Source organism: Equus quagga, chromosome 15 (genome assembly GCF_021613505.1).
Source record: "Equus quagga isolate Etosha38 chromosome 15, UCLA_HA_Equagga_1.0, whole genome shotgun sequence".
Lineage (NCBI taxonomy): Eukaryota > Metazoa > Chordata > Mammalia > Perissodactyla > Equidae > Equus > Equus quagga.
The window spans coordinates 88,762,050-88,787,005 of NC_060281.1; the positions used below are offsets into that span (position 1 = coordinate 88,762,050).

Genomic DNA, 24,956 nt, shown 5'->3' on the forward strand with positions numbered 1-24,956 from the left:
CTCCCTCTCTGTACCAGGAAGGAGGGAAGACCTTAACTCTAGAAACTCTTAATCAATGCCAAAGGCAAGGACTTAAATCTGCATGGTTTTTATTGTACTTGATTGGTAACCTCCTGTAACTGACTCCCTCCACCCCCAACATCATCCTTTGTCTTTAGCTGAAGATGCTATTTAAGGTGGTGGCTTTGGCAATTTTGGCGAGTTGCTAAGGTTGCCTGAGCCTCTCCCATGTATACATGTTATGAAGCTTGGTTTAATTTTTTCCTGTTATTCTGTCTCATGGGAATATAATTCGTTCTCCCATCAGAAGAACCCACAGCGGGTAGAGGAAATGTCTTCCTCGCCGACAAGGCCAAGGGTTCTTTTTTGATGCAGGCATCTCAGTCTAGCCACTCAGAGTCCTTTTCCTGCCAGGGCTGGTCTAGTCTCTCTCAGCATTGTCCCTACAGGCCTCTGCTGGAGAAAATAGATGTCCAGTTGACAATGACCTAAATTTTGACATGCATCGGTCTCTTCTTAGTGTTCTCATAGAGAAGAGGTGCAGGATGATTAGGTTTGCAAGGGGAAGAATCAAAGGTCTCAGTGTCCCATAGGGGGACAAGGAGAAGCTCACCCTGAGTCCCCAGGGCAGCAAGGGACAGGGAGGAGGGATGTTTCAGCTTCTCTTTCCTTTTGTCTGCATCACTGTTTCTTACTCATTCTGTCCACCAATTGTATGGCTCTCACCAGAGTCATACTCAGCCTCGTCTTTAAACTGGATTTTGGAGATGGTTAAGTAGCAGTCAGCCCCAGAACTGGAACCTGAGAAGAAGTCAGGCATCCTGTACCCCTTGCTGTGGGTTCTGTCACTGCAAACCATCATCACATACCTAGCGAGCATCCCTGGTGTCTGTTGATACAGTGAATAGAGTAGGCGCTGTGCTCGCTTCTCAGGGTGCATGTGAGCTTGGCTGAGGCTCCCAGGGAGACAGATGCAGATGAGAGCTGGTTCAGCACAAGCAGAGCACAGAGACCTGGAAACAGAGAATACCAGAATGATGTTCAATGCACTGAGACTGGACAGATGTCACTGGGGACTGTGCTTGGAGGGAAATGTCAGAGAGGGAGACACCTGAGAGCCCTGGGATGATTTGACCTGTGGAGGAAATGAGGGGCACGCAGTAGCAGGGAACCAGTCCATGGTGGAGGGGTCTTACAGGAGCTCAGCACTGAGCCTGCCCAGCTGGACTGGCCTCTCCCAGCTCTACACTAATCTCTTTTCTTGCAGCTCAAGATGTACGAACATTGAATACATATCTATTCTCCATTTGCTCTATCTGCACTCTTGTCTGAGCCCTGAGCCTAAGGACTTCCTCTTGGTAATTTCCTGAGGTCAGAAGTGCCAGGTGTGGGTTTCACAGTGGGAACTTCATTCTACGTAATAGAAGTGTCTGCCAAGGAAGCACTTTGCACTTGAGCAAAGCCACAGGACCTGGATGGATTAGGTTCCACAAACCAAGAGCCACAGTGCCCCCTGCAGCTGCCGGGATGATGTCATCTTACATGTATTGGTACTTCAACATTTCTGAGCCCTCAATAGATGCCAGAACTTTGGTGAGTTCTTACCTGCACCCTCCCAACCAGACATCACAATAACCCACCAGCAGCGCTCTGCTGAAGGTCAAACTTCCCTCCAGTCTGATGAGGAGGGTGCCATTATTGTAAAGTTAAATGATTTCCCCAAAGTCCCCAGACAGTGATGAGTGAGCAAGATTCCAATCCAGGGGACTAAACTCAGCGCCTGATCTTTCAGCCCCTCCTTCCCTGCCACTAACCATGCCCCTTATCCTCCTCTTCTTCATCCCATCCCTCCTGGGTCCTCCTGACAACACCCTCTCTTGTGTAATCATGAGCTCCCTCCTCCCTGAGTCTGTTCTGAAGAACCCTCAGATCTTCATGGTGTTGGAATCTGTGTTTTCCAGCGAAACGTGATCTGTCTGTGGACCAAGGTGGGGACACTCCCTATATGACAGGCAATACAGGAGCACGTGTCAGTAGGACATTGGGTACTTCAGAGGCCTGGTTGGACTCCTCCTATCAGGCTCTTCTCCTGACAAGTTAGGATGAGGATTCCATTTCTGACATGGTCAAGGCTATTCAGTTTGGACTTCTCTCAGAGTAGGAACAGAAATCCTTTAATTTTTATAAACATGATTCACAAGATGCATATTTTACATTCTATCTTGAACAAATGTATTTGTTTTCAAACCTCACACTGCTGAGGATGTGATGACGCTAATTCACTTGCAAAATGCTAGAGATGTTGTTCATGGAAATAATGTGTGAAGTGCTGTGCTGATACCTGAGCACAGAGAGCAGACCACATGAGCTCACTCCTCAGAGTTTGTTTTGACGAGATCATCAAAATGAGACAAGGGCCTCATGCCTCAGACATGTGCACTACTGTTCCCACTGAGCGTGTTACACACAGCTCCTTTCCACCCTCCCACCTCAATGCCTCCACTCCTCACACTTCACACCTCAGAGTCTCCCTTATGAGGCCCTGCTTACCACTCCTGCTGACCAGTTCTCACACCTTAAGGAGAGGCCAAGTCTCAGATTTGAAAGCACAATGAGAGGCCACAGGATGGTGGTGAAGACCAGGGAGTCTGGGGTCAGAAGACCTGGGTTTGCTGCTTGGTCGGCCACTTCCTAGTTCTGACCTCAGGCAGTTGCTCATCCCTCCATGCCTCTGCTTCCCTATCTGTAAATCAAGGTGATGATGAGAATGCCTGTTCATAGAGGATTTGTGATTAAACAGTTTAATAAATATGAAGTGCTTTGGATGGTGCTTGATACATATTAAGAACATGTGAATGTTTCTTCCTCCTCCTCCTCCAAATAATATCCTTAATCCTTATTCTTATACCTAATACACAGCAAAGACTGTGGAATAATAGAAGGATAAATGTTATGGAAACAGAAAGTCTTAGTCTTGGGACAATGGAAATTGACAAAATTTCTTAGCCACAATAAAATGCATGTGCACACACTTGCACACAAATGTACACACACACACATGCACAAACACCCACAGATGCACTGTCCTTTGCAAAGGTCACTGGCACCTGTCCTGTGTGCAGGTCTTTTGGGTGCAGAGATGCAGTCCCGCTTCTCAACAGGACATCAGAGGATGTCATTACACAGCTACAACAGATCTAGTTTGTGCTTGTGCAGATCTGCAATGTGGGTCATCTCATCTTCATGTCTCAATAGACTGGGCCCTGCTTGTGACTCCTCATTCAGGGAGGGTTTAGAACCTGCAAACCCGAACTCCGAATGTTGACATCATTGTGTGTCCTCTGACCTGTCTGCAGAGGGCAGCATGCAGGCCTGAGTGTGTCAACTCAAAAATCATAGTCACAGTTATTGTAATCTCAAAACGACTTTATTCAGAAATGGCCCAAATAATTGCAATTCACGATGTGCATACTTGTGGCGGATGACAGGCTAATCCCCAAAAACAAGGAGGGGAGCTGCTTTTATAGACAAGATGAGGAGTTGGGAGGGGCTGTTCTAAAGAAAGTCCTTTGGGGGAAAGTCACAGCTTAACAGTTTAGAGAGACCATGGCTTCTCATTGGCTGAGCTGTTCCTGGCTGGGGACAGAAATTTTCCCTCAGCACTAAAGTCCTTGTACTTCCTGTTGGAGATGGAGCTCTCCTTTGGAGTAATTGATGCTCTACTACAGGTTTGAGAGCTCCCCCTACAGGCCTTCTTGACTCCTGTTTAGTTGAGGTCTCTTTTATTGATTTCAGCAGTGTGCCGGTGAGGACTGCCAGGCTTCAGGACTTGGATGGTGTCACTGAGGGGAAAGGACGCTGGGCAGAGAGAGCAGGGGCACCTCACACTGAGTGCTCCAGTCAGTCCAGAGAGGACAGGGGAAGTTCACGAGATCTTAGGGATGCCATGTCCACAGCAGAAACGAGCTGGCTCAGGAGGACTAGTGGTTGGAGGAGAAGCAGATCAGCCTGGGGTCCCAGGGATTCTGCCAGGGATGCAGTTGCCATGGGAAAGCTCCACCGGCCACCACGCCCCCTGAAGAAATGGGGTTCTTGTGCACTAGGGCTTGGCTGGGAGGTTACTGTGACACTTTCTTTGTGGCAGACATTTGCTTATGATGAGATGGAGCCTGTACATCAGTCAAAAGAGAGGAGTCATTTAGGGACGGTCAGGGTTCTTCTGGTCTTTCAGTTCATGCCCCACCTGTTTCCATCAGAAATCTGTGGTGCAGCAGCGACCTGCAGAGCTGTGCACCTACAAGCTTCTTCCCCGAAGGAAGGGAGGGCCAAACCAAGGCAGAAACACTGTTTTAGTTAATTTGTGTGCCTTCTCAAATCCACATATTGAAGTCCTAACCCCAGGACCTCTGAGTTGGAATTTATTGGATATAGGATCATTGCAGATGTAATTAGGTAATTTCAGATGAGTTCCTACTGGAAGAGGATGGGCCCCAAATCCTATTTGATAGGTGTCCTTACAAAAGAGAATCTTTTAGACACTCACAAGGGAGAATCCCATATGAAGATGGAGGCACAGTCTTCGGCAAGGAACACGAACGATTGCCAGCAAAACACCAGAAGCTAGAAGAGAAGCCATGAGCAGATTCTCCTTCACAGCCTACAGGAACACAGACCCTGAGACAGTGTGATCTCAGACTTTTAATCCCAGAACTGTGAGAGAGTAAATCTCTATTGTCAGCACCAAGGGTGTGGTGCTCTGTGACAGCCGCCCTAGCAAACTAACTCAGTCCCCCCTAGAAGTCTGCTCTCAGGGCCTCAGCAGAAGAGCTGGGCTCCTTCCAGCAGCTTTGTCTCTATGATCCCAACCCCCTGGGAGGGTCCTCCTGCCAGGTGCTTCCCTCCCCTAAAGTGTCCATTCTCCTCCCAGGAGCCTGTCTCAAGTGCCCAGGCAGCACAGTCTCTCTTGTAAGCTAAGATCCCTGCATTCCCATGCCTGCTCCTTCTGGGATCATGGTGGGGAGCGATGCACACAGTTAGAGTCATATCCTGTCCCCTGATAACATTCTGTGGTTTCCAATGGGAGTTATGAGCATCACTGAAAATATTCCAGGTTCTACCTTGCTGGGCCCTGTGTACAGCTCTCCCTCACAGAAATGAGTCTAACCAAGACAAAGATAGGAATGAGGTAGGACGTGTGCTAAAAGCTGCAGCAGGAGAAATACAGGGTCCTGTGAGAATATTCAGGAAAAGTACCTCACTTAGTCTTTATTTCATGGATGGTCTCCCTGAGAAAGGGACTTTTAAACAGAAGCTTGCAGGATAACTTGTGTCAATGTGGTAAGGTTCAGTACATCTGGGAGCGCTGATGAGGGGCAGGGAGCTGAGATAAACCATCGGGTGAAGAAAGGGATTTATGAGGAGGATTGGGGCAACTTTGATGGTAGGACCCACAGCTCCTTCAGGACTCCAATTGTACTGGTTATAGGCCACACGTGACCTCACATAGGGTGGAAAAACTCACAGGATCTCCTTTCTCAGGTCAAAGGCAAAAGTCAGACCCAGCTCACCTGTCACCACACTTCTTTTTCTGGTAATGGGAAGAGAAGAAAGATCTGAAAAGCTGGACAGACATGCCCCTGCTCCAGGGCTGGGCAGATGATAGTCGCTAAGTGAGGAACTCATTGCAATTCCCCTGCACTGTCCCAGGCAGGGCTCTGACCATCTGGACATCATCGGTACCTGCCTCTCCTGAGCAGATCAAGTGGTGTCTGAGCACACAGACCACAGCCAGGGACAGAGCCTTTATTCCTCAGTGGCCTCCATCAGCTGATGCTCCCAAGGATATACCTTGCCAAGTGTTGGGAAAGAGGAGTGGACCTCACTTCTTCAGCCTTGAACCTAGAAAGTGATACACTCCAGGGGAGTTGACAACAGAACAGGGGAGTGAGGCCAGCCCAGGATGGTTTTGGTCTCACTTCCTCATCACTAAGAAATGGTAGAAAAGAGCCCCCATCCCCACTCTTCATAGGAACAACAATAATATTCAGTCTCATGGCTAGGCTGGTGGTGAGAGATACTCCAAGAGGTCGTGCTGCCAGATTTGGAGTCTGGGGTCTGTGAAGTTTGATTCATGACCCATTGTCCGTCTTGGAGGCCATGCCAGGAGCTTTTGGTAAAAGAAGACACAATTATAACTGCCAATGTCATTGCTGCTTCAGCACACGGTATGGAGACCACTGCCCAGAGGCTACAGATGCCTAGGGAGGCTGGGTCAGGACTGACTGGCCCCCAATCCTAATGGGAGTGGGAAATGTGGACAGGGTGAAGTGCAGGGCCAAGACCCCAGTGATCCTGGCTGGGAGGGAGAGCCGGTCCCCTGTGCTTCACAGACTGTGTCTTCCTGTGGTGACTCACCTGAGCTGTGAGGAGCAGGTGAGCAGAAGTGAAGCCACACAAATTGTGATTTTGGAGGTCCAGCAGCACTGGCTCTACTGAGAGCTTTATATGTACAGATTCCTGGGCCCCACCCTGACCTGCTGCAGCTGCATCTTCATCTTGTGGGGACACCCAGGGGATTGTGTGCTCACTGAAGTCTCAAAAACTCTGGTCCAGGTCACCATGGACAATCTCACCTCCTCCTGATTGTCTTCCCAAGTCCTTCCTGGGTCACCTGGGTCTTGGGCCTTAACTGTCCTGCCCTTGTCAACTGAGTTTGATTCAGAAATAGACCCTGCAATGGTGTGGGGAAATGTTTAAGAATGGACTTTTCACAGGCCACATGGATGATGTGTTGAGGAGTTTATGTTCCAGTGGGTCTTCCAGACATAAAATGATTGTTCCTGCTCTTTCCTTGATCTCACTCAGCCTCAGTTTATCTGGACTTACCTACTTTCTACACGCGTCATGCTCTATTATGTTTTCTGGTTTGTATGTATTTTTCTCTGGCTTGAACCATTTTCATGACCCTGCTCCTCACCAATGCCTGAATCCTAGTCATCCTTTAATTCTGTGTCCATATCACGTGTCTAGGAAGTGACCTCCTAACACCAGAACATTCAGAAACACAGAACTACACATCTGTATCATTTGTCATCGATATCCTTACATTGGGTGTGGAACATCCAGATTCTTTGCCTGGCATAACCCCCCCCTCCCATATTTGCACCTCCACTCTTACTTATGCAATGCTATAATAGGACTAGGATCAAAACCAGAAGCAATGTCTGCTGCATGAAAACATCGTGACTCTTGTGGGGACTAGCCCCATGGCCATGTGCTTAAGTTTGCACACTCCGCTTCGGTGGCCCAGGGTTCTGCTAGTTTGGATCCTGGGGGTGGATCTAGTACTGCTCATCAAGCCTTGCTGATGTGCTGTCCCACATGGCACACCCAGAAGGACCTACAGCTAGAATATACAACTAGGTACTGGGTGGCTTTGGGGAGAAGAAGTAGAAGAAGAAAAAATATTGGCAACACAGCTCAGGTGCCAATCTAAAAAATAAACAAAAAAATTGTGACTCTTGAGAAGATCATGGCTTTTGTCCTTTATTCTACTAAGATGATGCCTTCCATCTACTGATTTTCAGGTGTTAGAACAACCTGGCCTTGTTATGATAAATTCCACTGGGTCATGGTATATGTTCCATTTTTTATGTTGCTGGGTTAGGTTTTCTAGCAATTTGTAGAGAATTGTTTATCTTTGTCCATGAGGGTCATTGATCTATAGTTTTCTTTCCTTGTGGTCTCTTTATCTGATTTTTGTATCAGAGTAATAGTGGCCTTATAGAATGAAGTGGTATGTGTTCTTTCCTCTTGTTGTTTGTGAAAGAGCTTGTGAATAATTGGTATTAATCCTTCCAAATAATTAATGGAATTCAGTAGTGAAGCCATGTGTGTCTGGATCCTTCTTTGTAGTTTTTGATTACTAATTTAATCTCTTTCCTGTTTGCAGACTTCGTCAGGTTTTCTATTTTTTCCTGAGTCTGTTTCCATAACCTGTGTCTTTCTTGGAATTCAGCCATTTCATATAATTTTTGGCATGTAATTGTTCGTAGTATCACCTCACAACCTTAAAGTTCTGTTTTATTTCTGTAATGTCTGTCGTAATGGCTCCTCTTTGCTTCCCAATTTTAATAATTTATTAATGATCAGTCTAGCTAATGGCTTGTCAATATTGTTGATGTTATCAATGAGCCAATTTTTTATTTAGTTGAATTTCTCTGATGTTCTTCTTGCTATTTCTTTAAATTTCATTATAATCTTCCTTACAGTCCCGGGCCGAATAGCTCCATTTTGGTCAATGTGGCCTGCTTACATGGTGCTGGTTCTATAAGATTAGTACCATATAGCCTGGGTGTGTAGTAGGCTATACCACCTAGGTTTGTGTGAGTTCACTGTGGTATTCACACGGTAATGAAATGCCTAATGACACATTTCTCAGAATGTAGGCCTGACATTAAGCAGCACATGACTGTTCCTTCCATCTCCTGCTTTTGGCTCAGGTTTCTCTTCCTTTTACAATGTATTAGGGTGGAATATTAACTTATTGATTTTCCCCACGACTGAGGCAAGTTCTCCTGACTGGTCAACTTGATGCCTTATCTAGGAACTTTCCCCTCAGCCTGGAGAACAAGCAGTGCATGATTGTGTGAGTGTGAGCTCTGTGGAATGTTCCTCTAGTGTCTCTGGGTGGTTCTTTCCTCAACCTCACACAGTTTCCTCCTACCCATGACTCCTCAGCCCTCTTAGGAATACGTACAGAACTCTAGGCTTCTCTCCATGCAGCTCTCTCCTCTTCTAGACCCTTCCTTCAGGAATTTTATGTTCTCTTTGGCTTCCTGGAAGCACACTGTGACATGGAGAATTGCATGCAATAGTGTTTGGGTTAATCTTTCTGGAATGCAGAATGAGAGGCAAGACTGGGCTGTCTTGCCATGTGGTCATTAAATGAGGACTCAGAAGGAAGGCCCTGCAAGTTCATCCTGACCTGAGACAGGGCCTTATTATCTTGGCATCAGACAGTTATTGAATCTAAGTCACCTTCAGTGAAGGGGCATCAGCTGGGGGAGGCAATTCTTCGTAGACAATGGCACTTCCCATTGAGGGCACAATGGGTCAGAGCAGGGCTCCCAGCCAGTTTGGGTGTGTTGGTCTGGACGGAAGAGGGATCTAGGTGGACACCACAGTCTGAATACATTGGTTTTCTTCATTCAGAATCCCAGGTTGCCATAGATACTAGGGGCTTAAGGAACTCATAGATGTGGGAGGTTCTGGGGAATAATCAGGACATTAGGTCAAGGAGTAGCCACTTTATGGAAATTTACCATTCATCACTATGTGCAAATGCAGGGACCCATACTCCAGTAGACATACATCTCCCTCTTTCTCTTCTTCTGCACAGGTCCTTGTTCCCAAGCTCACACTGTGGCCCAGGGAACACCAGTATGTCCTGGTCCTGGCTGTCCTAAATCAACTCCTGATCCACCTTCTGCACAGCCTGCCTGAAGGGCTGGGAGGAGAGGGCTGCCTGAGGATCTAAGATCTGGGGACCACAGCCAGACCTGCTCATGGCTTTGTCTACAGTCCTCCTGAGGTTGGAGAAAAGTGTGACTTAGACAGGGAAGGGTTTGTGTCTCACCTCCCCATCAGCCTGTGTCACTCTGAGCATTGCCATCGTCCCACATCTGACAGTAATAGTTAGCCTTGTCCTTGGCCCATGCCCTACTAATGGTCAGGTTGACTGTGTTCCCTGAGTTGGAGCCTGAGAATTGGCCAGGGATCCCAGAGGGCTGGTTTCTATGCCATAGATGACTTACAGGAGCCTGTCCTGGATTCTGCTGGTATCAATAAGCAGGTTTACTTCCAATAGTCCTTCCACAACAGACGATCTAGGCCATCTGTCCTGGGGCTATGGACACTGATGGTGGTTGTTTCAGCTGAGAGGAGGCCACAGAACCTCCATGAAAGAAAAGGAGAGGTGAGCAGAAAGAGGAAAGACTCATTCACAGGAGATTCCCCACCTGCGTGGCCTGGATTGAGCTCCAGTGATTCTGTGGAGCTCCAGGACATCCGGTCCCATCAGCCTCAGGGTCAGATGGGGTTGGCTGGTGGATGAAAGCTTTCAACCAATGAGTTCCCTGCCCCTTTCTCTGGCATGTGCAGCCCATCAGGGCTCATACAGAGCCAGGGAGCACTGTGCAGGGATTTCAGCCTCATTAGCCCCTCATCCTATAGCAGCTTCATGAGCAGCCTGCCCACCACAGGCATTGCCCTTCTCAGTTCAGAGTCAGGGCCAGATTTGTGCTAGAGCCCTGAAGCTGGGGGTGGATGTGAGCCTGGGGGCAGCACTTGTGTCGTGAGCGAGGAGGCTGAGGAAGAGGGGGGTCCAGGCCATTGTGGAGGTTCCTGGATTCTGCTCCCTTAAGCCTGAGGCCAGGCAGGTTTCCTCCTAGAACTCTCTTATCCCCATGCTAGAGAGAGCTGCTTGGTACACAGATCAGCCAGGGCTCAGGGGCTGCTGCTTGAGGAGCTTTGTGTTTTCAGAGAAGGGTTCAACCACAAGGGACACAGAGAGGGGAGGAGTGGCCCCTGCAGACCCTACACTCAGCCCAGGAGGTTCTCCTATACCTGCTGGCTCCACACTTTGTGGCTGAGTGTGTACTGGACTCATTCCTGGGCTGGCCTGTTCATGGCAGAGCTCAGACGTGAATCTATATTTTCTGAACCCGTCATAGAATGTTAACTATAGAGCTGACCACACGAGGCTTAGGTCGCTGCAGTATCCTGCTCTGAACACAGTTTCTGAGCATGATAACCTGAATAGTGTTCCTCCATTGCCAAGTGCACATGGAGTTTGTAGGAGCTTTTGAGGTGCTGTAAGTTCTGTCTTTGCGGAGAGCTCCTGGGACCGGTCATAGGGGCTGTGCCTCAATATCCCCAGTGTGCGCTCAGTGCCAGGGACAGATCCAGTGCTGGAGAAAGTTTTGAGAGTGACAGAGTTTTACTAGAAATAGGGTGGGCTGGAGGAGAATGAGGTACCTGGACCTGTGCCAGAGAAATATGATGAGTCTCCAAGAACCAGATGTGAGAAACTCGGAGTCAGAATTCTTATATCAGCGTCAAAGGTGATAGTCTAGGAAAAGAAGGTTAGGTCATGGTTACTAACCCCACTGCATGGAGAGCCCCCGACTCCTAGGCCCAACCATCTCCAGGTGATTTTGCCACGTGACTGCTGCCCCTTGTTGGCCACTCCATCCTGGCTGCTGGAGGCCCAGGGATGTACTCTCTGCAGCGATAGATTCAGAACACACTGCTGAGGTCTATTCAAGTTTATTCAGACCCACTTTTGTCTGGAGCACATTCCACTCCTGGGAATTTAGCATGAGCAAGACACAGCCTCTGCTCTCAGGAGTGTCCATCATGAGAGTGAGACAGTGCAGTGGACCCACTGGCTTTGCAGACACAGTGCCCACCTTCTACCTGTACACTGACTTTTATGTTTAATTGAAATCAGAGGTATCACATCAATGAGAATGAAAGTAATGCCAGAATCATGGGGATGGTGGAACAGAAAGAGAGCAAGTTCCCAGGTCTCATGGCATTGGTGAGTATCTAGAAAAATACTATCTTGGTTTGCAATCATATCTGTGAGATTAAAATCAGCTCCCATCTGTTCATGCCTCTGTTTTTCATGTGTGTGTTCTTGCAGTAAACAGCACCTTTGACCAATTATGGAAATAATGAAAGCAAATCTTCCAGTTAATAAAAACGATGAGAGGGAAAGAACCCCACACTGGTAGGTGCTGTGCACATAATTAATACAGATCTAGGCAGAAAACGGGGAGAAGACCATTTTATAATCAGAGATTGGGGAACCCCCTGAAGAGATAACTCTAGAGCTGCTCCCAGGAAGGAATGAGGAAACAAGTAACAAGAATGACTGTGGAAAGAGCTGAATCAGTGCCTCTGGGGAAGATTCTGACGTGACCCAGGATCTGAAAGAACCTTGTCCAACCTGAGGGCATCGAGATTCAAAATGCTTCAAGTCGAGTGTGATACTTTCTTGTAAACTAAGAGCTTGGGGGCAGGAGTGATGAGTGGTCAAATGTGGCAAAGGGGAATTTCCACATAATAAATCAGGTTTTTGCAGCTGACTTAGCACAGAATGATGCCGATAGAGCAGAATCAGGTTTGACACGGGTGGGTTCCGACCACCCCTTGGTCCTCCCTGTCTTAGCAGGGGCTGAAGACATTCAGGAGAGTGGTTCCTAATTCTTCTCCCCTCCCTAGTACCCAGAATGCAGCCAGGATGGGAACTTAAGCTGCTGCATGTGACTCTGGTCCTGAGCCACCTGCCCATGTGGGTGACCAGTCACTGCTTTCCCTAAATTTCTACAGATTTACTGATGTGACTGGGAGTGCAGAATTTGGGGAGTGCCCGTGACAGAGAAGGAAGGGGCTGAGAGAGGCAGTGTCAGTCCCAAGGTTGCTTGGGGATGCAGAGGGAAGAGGGATGTCTTATCCGCCAAATAATAACCTCTTCTGAGATTCTAGAACCAGCCTGGGCCAGGAGGGGCATTCTGAGAAACTTCTCCCCAAAAGTTTTGGGTCTTTGATGTAGACTCTTCATGTCAGTTCTTCCACCTGTCTGTGGGGGGACTGCTGCACCTGGACCTGGGACCCATCATGCATCTGAGAGGGGACCCAGCTCCCTGCTCCCTTTGGGGCTGGTCAGAAACCCCAAGGACAACATACTCCAGATTAGAAGGAACTAAAGTGACCTTTTCATGATCTTTACCCTGGAAGTTCCTTGAGATTGTGTCTTAGGTTCTAGGGATCCGGTAGACAAAATATCATCTATTGACTGCTACTGACTGGTCCATTAGCACAATAAGTTCATTGCACATTTACTAATCCAAATATACTGTCAATACTTTATGAACAGTACATGATTTTCTTTTTGATGTCTGGTCCCCATCCCTTATATTCTATATCAGCTGTCATATGGGACAGGAGGATACTCAGAGAAAGCTCTGTTTTTTCTTTTCACAAAATTTCACAGCTGACAATTTTGTATTTCCAATGTGGACAATTCCCCTGCTAAGCCTCTGACTCTCTTTTTGTAGTAGGAAGTCATTGTTCCCTTTGTCCAGGTTGTCACATGTTTGTTAAAATTCTCTAGGAAAACGGCGTTCTTGTGTAAAGCTCACTATTTTCGTTGGCAATCCACAACTTTCCTCAATTCTCCACTAAGAGTTTGGACACTGACACTTTTGTGAGGAAAGTCATTCGTTGTGAGGATGTCAGATGTTTTTTCTTCACACAGGAAGGTGAGTCATATCCAGCCAATGGCTGAAGAGTCAATAGTCATCCAGGTACCAACCCAGTTCCACCCACACCCTTGTTTCAGATGAAAACAAAACTGTTGGTATAAGTGGGATATGTAACTGTGAAGGTTGGGGTAGTAAACTGAAACACAACAGGTTTTCTTGATGGGAATCATCTTTTACAACACCTACAAATGTTACACCATGATATTGGGGAAATGTTTTCATTCATCAATTTAGACAGAGATTGTTTGCTAGTTTCTTATACAAAATCTTCTCACCACATGCTACCTGTCTTCAACGTGCCACCTCATCACACATTTAAATGAGGATCTTTTCATTTCCATCCTCCTCATCCAGGCACCATCCCAAGTACATGTTGGCATCACTATGTTCTCATCAACCATTGATTCTTGCTGTTCTGGGCAAAACCTTCTTTACTAATTAATTTGCTTTCTGAGACTTTCCCCTCAAGGTCACTTTGTAAACATAATCTTTCCTCTATCTTTTGAGCCTCCAAAGCCATAAAGAAAAACAACCATCATCTGCACTTGTGAAATGGCTGTGATTGACAGTAGCCATCACTTTATTTGTGCTCCATCCTTGGCTGCATGTCTGGGATGTTTTCCACCAAAGGCGTGCAGTGGGATCTGAATTTGGGTTCATCAGGCTGAGTAACACCCTGATATGAGTAAATTTCACTGTGCCCTGGACGCTGGCCCTCCTCACACTAGTGCAGTGAAAACAATGAGAGTCTGTACTTCTTCATCGTCAACCTAACCAGGATTGTCCATATGCCCAGACCAAACCTCCCCTCCCTCTGACACTTCGTCTTCCAAAATCACTAATGTGGACATCAGATATATTTGTAGAACACAAACACTAATAAAGTAGAAAATAGACATTCATAATATATTACCAAGGGAGAAGATGGGAGAGAATGTGAAACTTCCCAGTCACTTCTCACCCACATGATTCCTGTTTACATCACGTGCACTGATGGGGTGGGAGGTGGGCATGAGATACAGCACGGGAAAACTCCACCTGTAAAGTTACACGTTAATGCCTTCAACTTCCTATGTGCCCAGCATACCTTGCCCACTTCCATAGTCCCTGACAGCACCATCATCAATGTCATTCTATCTCTCTCTGCAATTCAGTGCCCAGCAGCCATGAGTGATCCTACTTTGTGCACCAGAAACTTTAAATGGACTCAACAGATGAACACAGTCTCGTTGCACACAATGAACATGGTTCTTGCTTGTGGGAATTAAAAAAAAAATTCTGGAAACCTCAGGTTCAAAGGAATCTTGGCTGAGAAATGGTAGATCAGAAACTTCTAACAAGAAAGTGTGAGGGTTTGAATCTTCAAGATACTAGTTGTGTAAAAATCTATAGCTTTAAGAGACATTTTTGTGTAACTGGGGAAATGTGACTACGGACCACACCCAGGAAAGCTGTTAAAGTTCTCACAAATGACAAGAATGTTGGGCTTAGTACACTTATATATCTGTGGACACACAGGAAGAGACAGATAGAGAGCAACAATAGGGTCCAATGTGTGCAGTGAGGTATCTAGGGAGAGGATATATGACTTCACTAAACTATTCATTCAAACTGTCTGTATTCACAAATATAGGAAAACTAAAATGGTTAGACCATTGAAGAAAAGGAGGGACTGAGAGAGAAAATATGCTCCAGTGAGTGTGGTGTTTGTGGTCTGGCATCAGACATCGCTGTGGGCAGAGTGCCCCAGCCATGCAGAGTTGGGAGCCCCCTCATGCCAGCAGCCATGTAAAATGTAGAGGAGGAGCAGGTCTGGACCTTGGCATGGAGAGTTTCCTGGTTAGCTCCAAGGTAATTTGTCCAGAGCCCCACAGTCAAATACAAACCCAACATGGACCCAAGGTCAACCCTTATAGGGTCAGACCTACATGGTGCAGGAGATGGGACTTTTAAGCAGTGGCGGGACAGTGGGACCAGGAGAAAGGCCCAAGGTGGAAGCCAAGGTGATGTCTGCACTTCCTCTGAATTTTCTTTGAAATCTCAGGATAGAATTGGCCATGGAGCCAGCAGAGGCTGCAACAGCTCATTGAACATGGGGGATCTTTCATGCAGGAAACCAGTTGAGACCCAGCCCCTGGGGCCTCCTCCAGGCTGCTTGTATCCAAGGAGAAGTAGAACACCAGCAGGAATGTGCCATCTGGCACAGTTCTCCTCTCATCCGGGACACATAATTACATCTGGAGTCCATGTGATGTATCATCACTTCCTGCATCATTCTGATCTACTCCAATCCAGACAACAGTCTCCACAGCTCAGACAAGCACCACACTCAATTCCTAATCACGGTGAACAGAGACCCTGAGAGGACAGACAACCTGCTCAGAGTCTCTTAACCCTGCAGTGTCCGGGCCAGGACCAGGAAGGATGAGTGACCCTAAGTCCTGACCACACCTGCTCAGAGGGAGGGAGAGAGTGAGGGCCAACCTGAGCCAGGTGGGTTCCTGTCCCACTATCCCATCTGTCCTTGTTGCTATGAGCCACTGCAAGCTGCTTCCACTGTCATGGTAGGTGGCACACTGATAGTCAGCCTCATCCTTTTCCCAGGCACTGCTGAGGGTCAGATTGGCCATGTTCCCTGTGTTGGAGCCTGAGAATCAGTCAGGGATCCATGAGGGCCACTTGATATGCTCATAAATGACCAGCACAGGAGCCTGGCCTGGCTTCTGCTGGGATCCAGATGTATATTTATCCCCCAGATTATCACCAGAGTGGGCTACTATGGCTGTCTGTCCCAGGACCACCTACACGGAGAGTAGCTGCTTCAGTTCATAAGATTCCACAGAGCCTTCAGAGAGGAGAGGAGAAGGGACTTCATGTGAAGAGCCCAAACCCAGGAGGTCACACCCTGAGGTTGTGTCTGGGCTGAGATCAGGGTTTCCTGAGGCTGAGACTGTACTCAGGGCCTAGGGAGGCAGCACCTGTGCAGAGATGAGAAAGGGGAGCAGGAGAGGAGCCCAGGACATGGTGAAGGTGCCCCAGAGCTCCACCTTCTGAGGCTCCATGCTTGGGCTGCTACATTTCCTGTTGTCCCCCATGGCAGAGTTGGCCCAGGTATGCATGGGATGGGCATTCATTTGCCCCCTGAGGAAAGTGTTTGAGGTTTTGAGAGGAGGCAGATCCCAAGCTAAAAAGAGGGGAGAGACTTTTCCCTTTAGTCCTCACCCTCAGCCCCACGCACTCCTCTTCTTGGGCCTGACACCCTGTCACAACCTCTGGGCCTCCATGCAAGGGCCTGCCTGGCTTGTCCTGTGATAATCATCACTGGCCAAGACTCCATACTGGCCTTTATCTCTTGTCTGCTCTGCCCAGGTTCCAGTGAGGAAGGATCTGTTCTTCCTGAGGGTCAGGGAGGTCCTGTCCATGGTGCTGACCCACACCCTGTGCTCTAGAAGGTCCACACAGTGAGAAAGGTGGGGCTGAGATCCTCTGTTCTCAAGACTCTGCTGAACTCCTGCATCTCTTTCTAGCTGAAGGGCCTCTGAGACCTGGATTGTGATCTTCATGGTGCTTAGAGCAGAGAGCACGCTGGAGGAGGAGCCCAGGAGCAGATCCAGTCCTGCCTCCAACACTGATGACAATGTAGTGTTATCCATATGACTTGGAAGGTCAATCTTGGTTGATATTCAAGGAGAAATTATTATATGTCAACACTCTGACTCATTAGCCACACACATTGTGCCATTTCTCCTTCCCAGGAACTGTGAACAGCAGTGAGTGTTCAGGTCCTCATTGCATGTGTGAAACCCTGAGACTGGACATGGGGTGACTCACCCAGTCTAAGAGTCATGAATAGCAGAGCCCCAATTATCTGCCTTGTGTGTTACATGTAGACATTTTACAGACAAATAGACTATGTTCAATTGAATATATTCTGGCATCCAGGGTCATTTTCTTTCCCTCTGTGTGACCAGTGATTGCCATAGAAAAGACCTATAGGATGAGCTCAAAATTTATGGTGGAGTAAAAGTATTGAAGCAATACATAACATATAAGATTCTTTCAAATGAAAGTTATGGTTACAATCAGGATGCCTTCATTTGCCCCACACAGAGACATGTGCCAATAAGTTATCAAAGTAACTAATTATTTAATGATAACTACAAATATTTAGTGACATGTGGGGAAAGAGCTCTGCATACAGCATGAGACTTATGCTCAAGAGAGAGACAATAAACGAAAAGAAAATAAATAAATCGCCTGTGGTAGGTTAAATTCCCAGTGACAAACTCTCTCTGAGAGGTCAATGTGCAGTAAGTCTAGATAAACCAGAGAACACACCTCGAAGACAGGATGGGATGAAGAAAGCAGGACACTGACCTGCAAGGCCATCACAGCCAGGCCCACAGTAGAATTTACTGGACTCTATTCAGATCCCACTGAATGGGGTGGGGTACTGTCTCTATCCCACCAAGAACACAGGTCACTAGATGGTGGCTGCCACCAGGAAGGGGAACATCCCCACTGTGCAGGCTCTCTTCAGCTGAAGCAAGTCCTGGAGCTGTGGCTGCTGGCACGCCAGGACTCCATCCTGCAGGGGAGGGATCTGGATTCAGGTTGTCACACAGAACACCTAGGACAGTGACACACACAATGTTGCTGTTTATTGTATTATGACTATTAAGGGATAAAGTCAGCCAGCCAGCCAGACAGACAGACAGACACACACACACACATACACTGTAGGAAGGAAAAACTAAGGAAAGTGTGCATGAAAAGGGAGAAAACTGCACAAGATACAGATGTGATGGAAGAAATAATAAAAATAAATAATAACCTCCAGGGAGAAATCCTAACAGCTCAGGAGGGAGAGAGAGAGAAGAAGAAGGAGCAGGAGAAGGAAGAAGGAGGGGGAGGAACAGGAGAAGGAAGGAAGGAGGAGGAGGAGGGAGGCAGATGCAGGATGAGCAGGAGAGAAAGGACACCTCCTCCAGCACACTCTCTCTTTCGACCCAGTCTCCCTGGCCTCCCCATCACACTCTCCGTGACATCAGCTCCATGCCACCTGGTGGGCAGGTCTTGAGACCTGTTTTAGCTGCCTCCTGGATTCAATTGTCAATAACTTTTCAGGTCAAGTGATCCCCAAATTTGAGAGTGCCATAAATGACTTCTGTACTAGAGGCTCTGCTAAGACCAGAAGTGACCTAACTACTGTTTTTTCCAGCTATATTGAGAGAACTGATATCACACAGGTAATTTGGGTGTAAAGCTTACTTCCTGATCTCAGAATCACCTGCGAACCTGTGAGACAACTGCCACTGAGGTGGAACAACCCAGGAGGGGACACGCGTCCTTTATACCACTCAAGGTCGCTTTCATATGACAAGAGCTGACAGTGGCCTTAGATGACACCCTGCCTCTGTCGTAACCTTGACCATGAGAAATGGTCTCTCCTTGGTCCTTGGCCTTTTCTGATAGGCTTTGTAGAGGCAGCCCCCTCACTGGTTGGTCACCGTCTAAGAACACAGAAGATAATCTTTCTTTATCTCCCTTTTACATTCTAATTTAATCATCATGATTGGAAATATTCAGAGTCACTACCTTGTTGGGCTCTGTGCTTAATCATTCACTCCAAGAACTGAGTCTAACTGTGACAAAGATATAAATACTATGTGACATATGCTAATAGCTACAAAAGAGGAATTAGAGGATCTTGTAAGAACATTCAGGAAAAGCATCTCACATAGTGTTTATGTCACTGATGAGCTGCCTGAGGATAGGAATTTTGTTCAGAATGAAGATGATTACTGGGTGTTAACCAAGTAAGGATCAGTGCCACAGGGAGAGACGAGGGGCAGAGAGCTGAGATAAACGATGAGGTGGATAAAGGGATTTATGAGGAGGTTCGGGGCACCTATGATGATAACTTGTCACTCCTTCAGGACCCCATGGCTGCAGTTTAGTGAGCAAGACTGACCCCTCCAGGATCTGCTTCTTCAGGTAACAGCCAAGTCAGACCAGGGTCACTTGTCCCCACACTCCTCTCCCTGGTAATGGGAAGAGAGGGCAGATTTGAAAATCAGGAAAGAGAGGCCCCCATCCCAGGATCGGTGGACGGTAGCTAGAGGCAGGAACTCAAGGTGACCCACTGCACTCTCCCATCCTGGCCTCTGAGTCATCTGGACGTCATCTATACCTGCTTCTCCTGGTCAGATCAAGTGGGGTCTGAGCACACAGACCACAGGCAGGGACAGAGCCTTTGTTCTCAAGTGGCCTCAATGAGCTCTTTGTCAAGTGGTGAGGGAGAAGATGGGGCTATATTTCTTCAGTCTTGAACCTAGAAAGTGATGCATTCCAGAGGAGCTGACTACAAAATGGGGGCAGCAGGGGAGGAGGGCCAGCCCAGGACTGATTTGGCTCACTTCCTCCTCACTAGGAAACAGTGAAAAAGAACCTCAACCCGACCCTGCATAGGACCAGCAATAAAAATCTGTCTCATGGCTGAACTGGAGCTGACAGATGCTCAGAGAGGTCATGTTGCCAGAGTTTGAGTGCAGGGTCTGTGCAGTTTGATTCTTGACCAATGCTCAGGCACGTGGGGCTGTGCCAGGAAGTGTTGTTCCCAGGATTCACAACTATAACCCCCAGAGTCACTGCTTCTTCATCACAGGAGATGGTGACGATCTTCCCAGAGGCCCCAGAAGCCTAGGGAGGTTGAGTCAGGACCCTGGGGCCCATGTCTGATGGGAGGGAGAAATGTGGACAGAGCTGTGTGTAGGGTCTAGACACCATGAACCTGGGTGAGAGGGATACAAGCTCCTTTGTGCTTCACAGACTGTGCCTTCCTGTGGTGACTCTCACCTGAGCTGGGAGTAGCAAGTGAGCAGGAGTGAAGCCACTCAAAGTGTGGATCTCAGAGGACCAGCAGCACAGGCTCCCCTGGGAGATGGTCGACATGCAGATTCATGGGCCCCATCCTGACCTTCTGCAGCTGCCTCTGCACCTTGTGGGGACCCCCAGGGGACCATGTGCTCACTCCAGTCTCCTATGCCAGGGTCTAGGGCACCAGGGAAAGTCTCCCTTCCTCCGGCTTGTCTCCCCAAGTCCTTCCTGGGCCACCTGGGTCTTGGGGCATAACTGTCCTGCCCTTGTCAACTGAGGTTGATTCAGATCTAGCCTGCCAGGATGTGAGGAAATGATTCAGAAAAGGCTTTTTCACAAGTGCATGGGTGGTATGTTGGGAGTGATGTCCCAATGAGACATCCAGACAGAAACAGGTGGTTCCTGCTCTTTTCTTGATTTCACTGAGCCCCTGTTCATCGGGACCTTCCTCCTTTCTCACACATCTTGCTCTCTTCCATCTTCTAGCTTCTATATGTTTTTCTCTCTGGCTGGAGCCCTTCCCATGACCCTGCTCCTCACCAATGCCTGAAACCAGTCATCCTTTCATTCCCTGTCCATATCACATGTCTAGGAAATGGTTTCTGAACTCCAGCATATTTAGAAACATAGAATTACACACCTTTTACTTTTATAATTAAATCTTCACATTGGGTGTGGGATATCCAGATTCTTTGCATGGAATAACACCCTGTCCCATCTCTGCACCTCCCATCTCACCTGTTTGATTCAATAATAGGACTAGAAACACAAGCAGAAGCAAGGTCTGCTGCAGGAAATCATTGTGACTCTTGAGAAGATCATGACTTTTGTCCTTTATTCTATTAATATGGTGCATTCCACTGACTAATTTCCAGGTGTTGAAACAACCTTGTATTCCTGCAACAAGTACCACTTTGTCCTGGTGGATATTGGTTTTTTTATGTTGCAGGGTTAGGTTTTTAGTAATTTGTAGAGGATTATTGTGTTTAAATCCATAAGAGTTATTAATCTATACTTTCCCTTCGTTGTCATCTAGTTCTCTGGTTTTGGTATCAGAGTACTTTTGGGCTAATAGAGGGTGGTGGTAAGTGTTCTATCCCCTTCTAGTTTCTAGGAGGTCTGGTGAATAATTGGTATTAATTCATTTTTAAATATTTTATGGAATTCTCCAATGACACTGTCTTGCTATGTGTCTTTCTGTGCGTAATGAGTTTCTTTGTGTGTATGTGAGTGTGTGTGTGTATTTGAGGGAGAGTGGCCCTGAGCCCACATCTGTTGCCAATTTTCCACTTTTCTTTTTTTCCCAAAGATTGGTACCTGAGCTAACAACTTTTGCCAAACTTTTTTTTTTCCTGCTTTATCTCGCCAAATCCCCCCGGTACATAGTTGTATATCTTAGTTGCAGGTCTTTCTCGTTGTGGCATGTGTGGTGCCGCCTCAATGTGGCAGGACGAGTGGTGCCATGTCCGTGCTCAGGATTGGAAATGGTGAAACCCTGGGCCATTGCAGCAGCGTGCATGAACTTAACCACTCGGCCACAGGGCCAGTCCTAACAATCTTCCTCTTTTTGCTTGAGGAAGATTGTTGCTGAGGTAACATCTGTGCCGATGTTCCTCTATTTTATGTGAGATGCTACCATAGCATGGCCTGATGAGTGGTACCAGGTTCGTGCCCAGGGTCTATACCCACAAACCCAGAGACATCCAACCAGTGCACACAAACTCAACCACAGGGCCGCCCATCTTTGTGGGTAATTTTGGATTGCTAATTTAATCTCTCTTCTTGCTGCAGATTTCATTATGTTTTCTACGTTTTTCTTCAGACAGTTGTGGTAATTTGCACCTTTCTAGGAATTTGTCCATTTCATTTAATTTTTTATCGTGCATTTTTTGGCCTAATGACTCCCAACCTTAAAGTCCTGTTTTATCTCTGTAATGAGAGTAATAACAGCTCTTCTTCACTTCTCAGATTTAGTAACTAGTCTTTTTTACTAATGATCAGCCTGCTTAAAGGTCTGTAAATATCGCTGATGCTTTCAAAGAACCAACTTTTAGTTTTGTTGATTTTCTCTAATGTGTTTCTATTTCAATCCTTTATTTCGACTTTATCGTTTACCTCCATCTGCCTGCTTTTGTTTCAGTCTTCTCTTCTTTTCACAGTATCTTAGGGTGGATGGTTACAATATTGATTTGAGATCACTTGTATATTCTACATGTAGCACTCGTAAAGCAGTGCCAGTGGATCAATACACACCTGTGTGTATGTGCATGTCACCACCAACACGCGCAATCTTTCCTCTGCCGTCATGGACACACGGAATATAGTTTATAGAAATTCCTTTTGTATCCTGGTCTATAAATTATATCATTTGATGAATTTTAGGGCCAATTTACGTCAATTGATTTTTGTTCCTATTATTTCTCTTATTTTCCTGATTCTCTGTAAGAAATATTTGATTGAATGCCAGGTATTGTGAGTTTCCTTGTTGTGTCCCGCATACTTGGATTGCTCTCGCTGTCATTTTTCCTTTTTTTGGATTCAGTAGTTACCTGGACACAGGCCCATCCATTCTCAACTTGCTTGTATAGTGTTTAGGTGGCAGCAGAGGAGACTTTAGTTTGTGGCTAATCTTCCCCTCGAGTGAGGGTTGCTCCCCTGACTAGTCAATCTGATGCCTTAACCAGGAGCTCTCCCCTCAGAGGGGAACAAACACTACATGACTGTGAGTACGAGCCCTGCAGAATGTTCCTTCAGTGTCTCTGGTTCTTCCCTCAAATTCATGCAGTTTCCTCCCACACCTGACTCATCAGTCCTCTGAGAATTATGTGCAGAACTCCAGGGTTATCTCTCTGAAGATCTCTGTTCCTCCATACTCTTCCCTCTGGACTTTTACTTTCTCTTTTGTTCCCTGAAAACACAATGTGACATGAAGAATTGCATGCAATATGATTTTGAGGTGATCTCTCATGAATAAAAAATGGAGGCAAGACTGAGCAGACCTGCAATGTGGTGGCAAATGAGGACTCAGCTGGGAGTCCCTGCAAGGTCATCTTGACGTGAGGCAGGACCTTGGAGTCGTGGCATCAGGCAGACACTGGACCTGAGTCACACAGAGAGGAACAGAAGCTTGGGGGAGGCAATTATTTGCCGATAAAGGTACTTCCCAGTGAGGGCACAGCTGTGAACACCCTGGGCTCCCTGCACTCTAGGGTGGGTTTGTGAGGCATGACGAGGGGGTCTAGGCAGACAGGACAGTGTCCATCACCTCAGTTTCCTTCCTTCAGAGGCCCCGGCTGTAATGGGAGTCAGAGGCTTCAGAGGACGAGCTGGCCTTGGCTGTTCTGGTCACTAACCCAGGAAGGGTGGACTAACATGTATTCCAGTCACTCCCATTTGGGAATTCAGACACAATGACTAATGGCCATATATCTTCCTCACTCTGCCTGTCCACCTAGGCCCTCTGTCCACAATTCGCATACTTGCCCAGGAAACAGCAGATCAACCTGGTCCTACCAACCCTAAATGTAGTCCTGATCCATCCTCCAAAGCGCCTGCCTGGAGGGCTGGAAAGAGAGGGCAGCGTGGGCATCTCAGATCTGGGACCTGGCCAAGACCTGCTCATGGTTTTGTCTACAGTCCTCCTGAGGCTGGAGGAGAGTGTGACACAGATGGGGAAGAGGTTTGTGTCTCACTTCCCCATCAGCCTGTGTCACTGTGAGCTTCAGCAGCAAAAGCATCTGCTGCCAGACAGTAATAGTCGGCCTCGTCCTCAGCCTGGGCCCCGCTGATGGTCAGCGTGGCTGTCTCTCCTGAACTGGACCCAGAGAATCGTTCAGGGATCCCTGAGGGCCGCTCATTATTAGCATTGATGACCAGCACAGGGGCCTGGCCTGGCTTCTGCTGGTACCAGCTAGCAGAATAACTATCTAAGTCACTTCCCTGGCAGGTGATGGAGGCTGTCTGCCCCAAGGCCACAGACACCGCAGTTGGCTGAGTCACCTCAGAAGAGACGACAGGACCTGCAAGAGAGGAGAGCGGAGGTGAGTGTAAGGATGAGGGTCTCTTTCCCACAGTGCACACACCCGAGATCGTCCCCTCTGCAGAGCTGAAGGGCAGGGCCAGGCTGCTCCATAGTCTCTTTAGGGGCTGAGCCCTGGGGAGCATCACCTGTGCAGAGAGTGAGGAAGGCAAACAAGAGAGGGGTCCAGGCCATGGTGGAGATGCCCCAGAGCTCTGCCTCTGAGCCCACAGCTAGGGATGTGCCTCAGGGCCTCTCTTATTCTCTAGAAAAAAATGCAAATCTACTTCCTCCTTTTTGTGACCTTGCTGAGTTTCTCTGTCCTAATGAGAAAAGGGCTTAGCCTAAAGAGGTTGTGAAAATGGCCCCTATTCCCAAGGCCTGTCCCTGAGCACTCAGACCTCTCTCTTGTGCTGAGTGAGAAAGTACAGACCCCTACCACCAGCACATGCACACACAGCTCAGTTGTGCCCTGGGCTTCCTCTCTGGGGTCGGGAGAACCCCTCAGTCATGCTTTAGTGATGAAGCATCCATGTTTGTGGACTGGGCAGTCATGAAGTGGAAACCTGTAGGGACATTGGTTATGCTGTTGCATGAGAGACAAAACAATATGACCAGATACAGAGAAATTGCTTATGTGCCTCTCAGGCACGTATTTTTTATGGTTTAGGCAAAAAAAAAAAAAAAAGTAGGAGAAATCTTTGACATGTAAGGTGAGTAATATTCTT

General features: G+C 47.4%; 1 gene segment (V, D, J or C); it reads right to left on the minus strand.

The window, feature by feature from the left end:
* Nucleotides 1-23,909: 23,909 nt before the first annotated feature.
* On the minus strand, nt 23,910-24,448 carry LOC124227171 (immunoglobulin lambda variable 3-19-like). The segment is given in 2 exon segments: nt 23,910-24,229; nt 24,378-24,448. Coding segments are annotated over 2 exon segments (366 nt in total).
* Between the last annotated feature and the right edge of the window lie 508 nt (nt 24,449-24,956).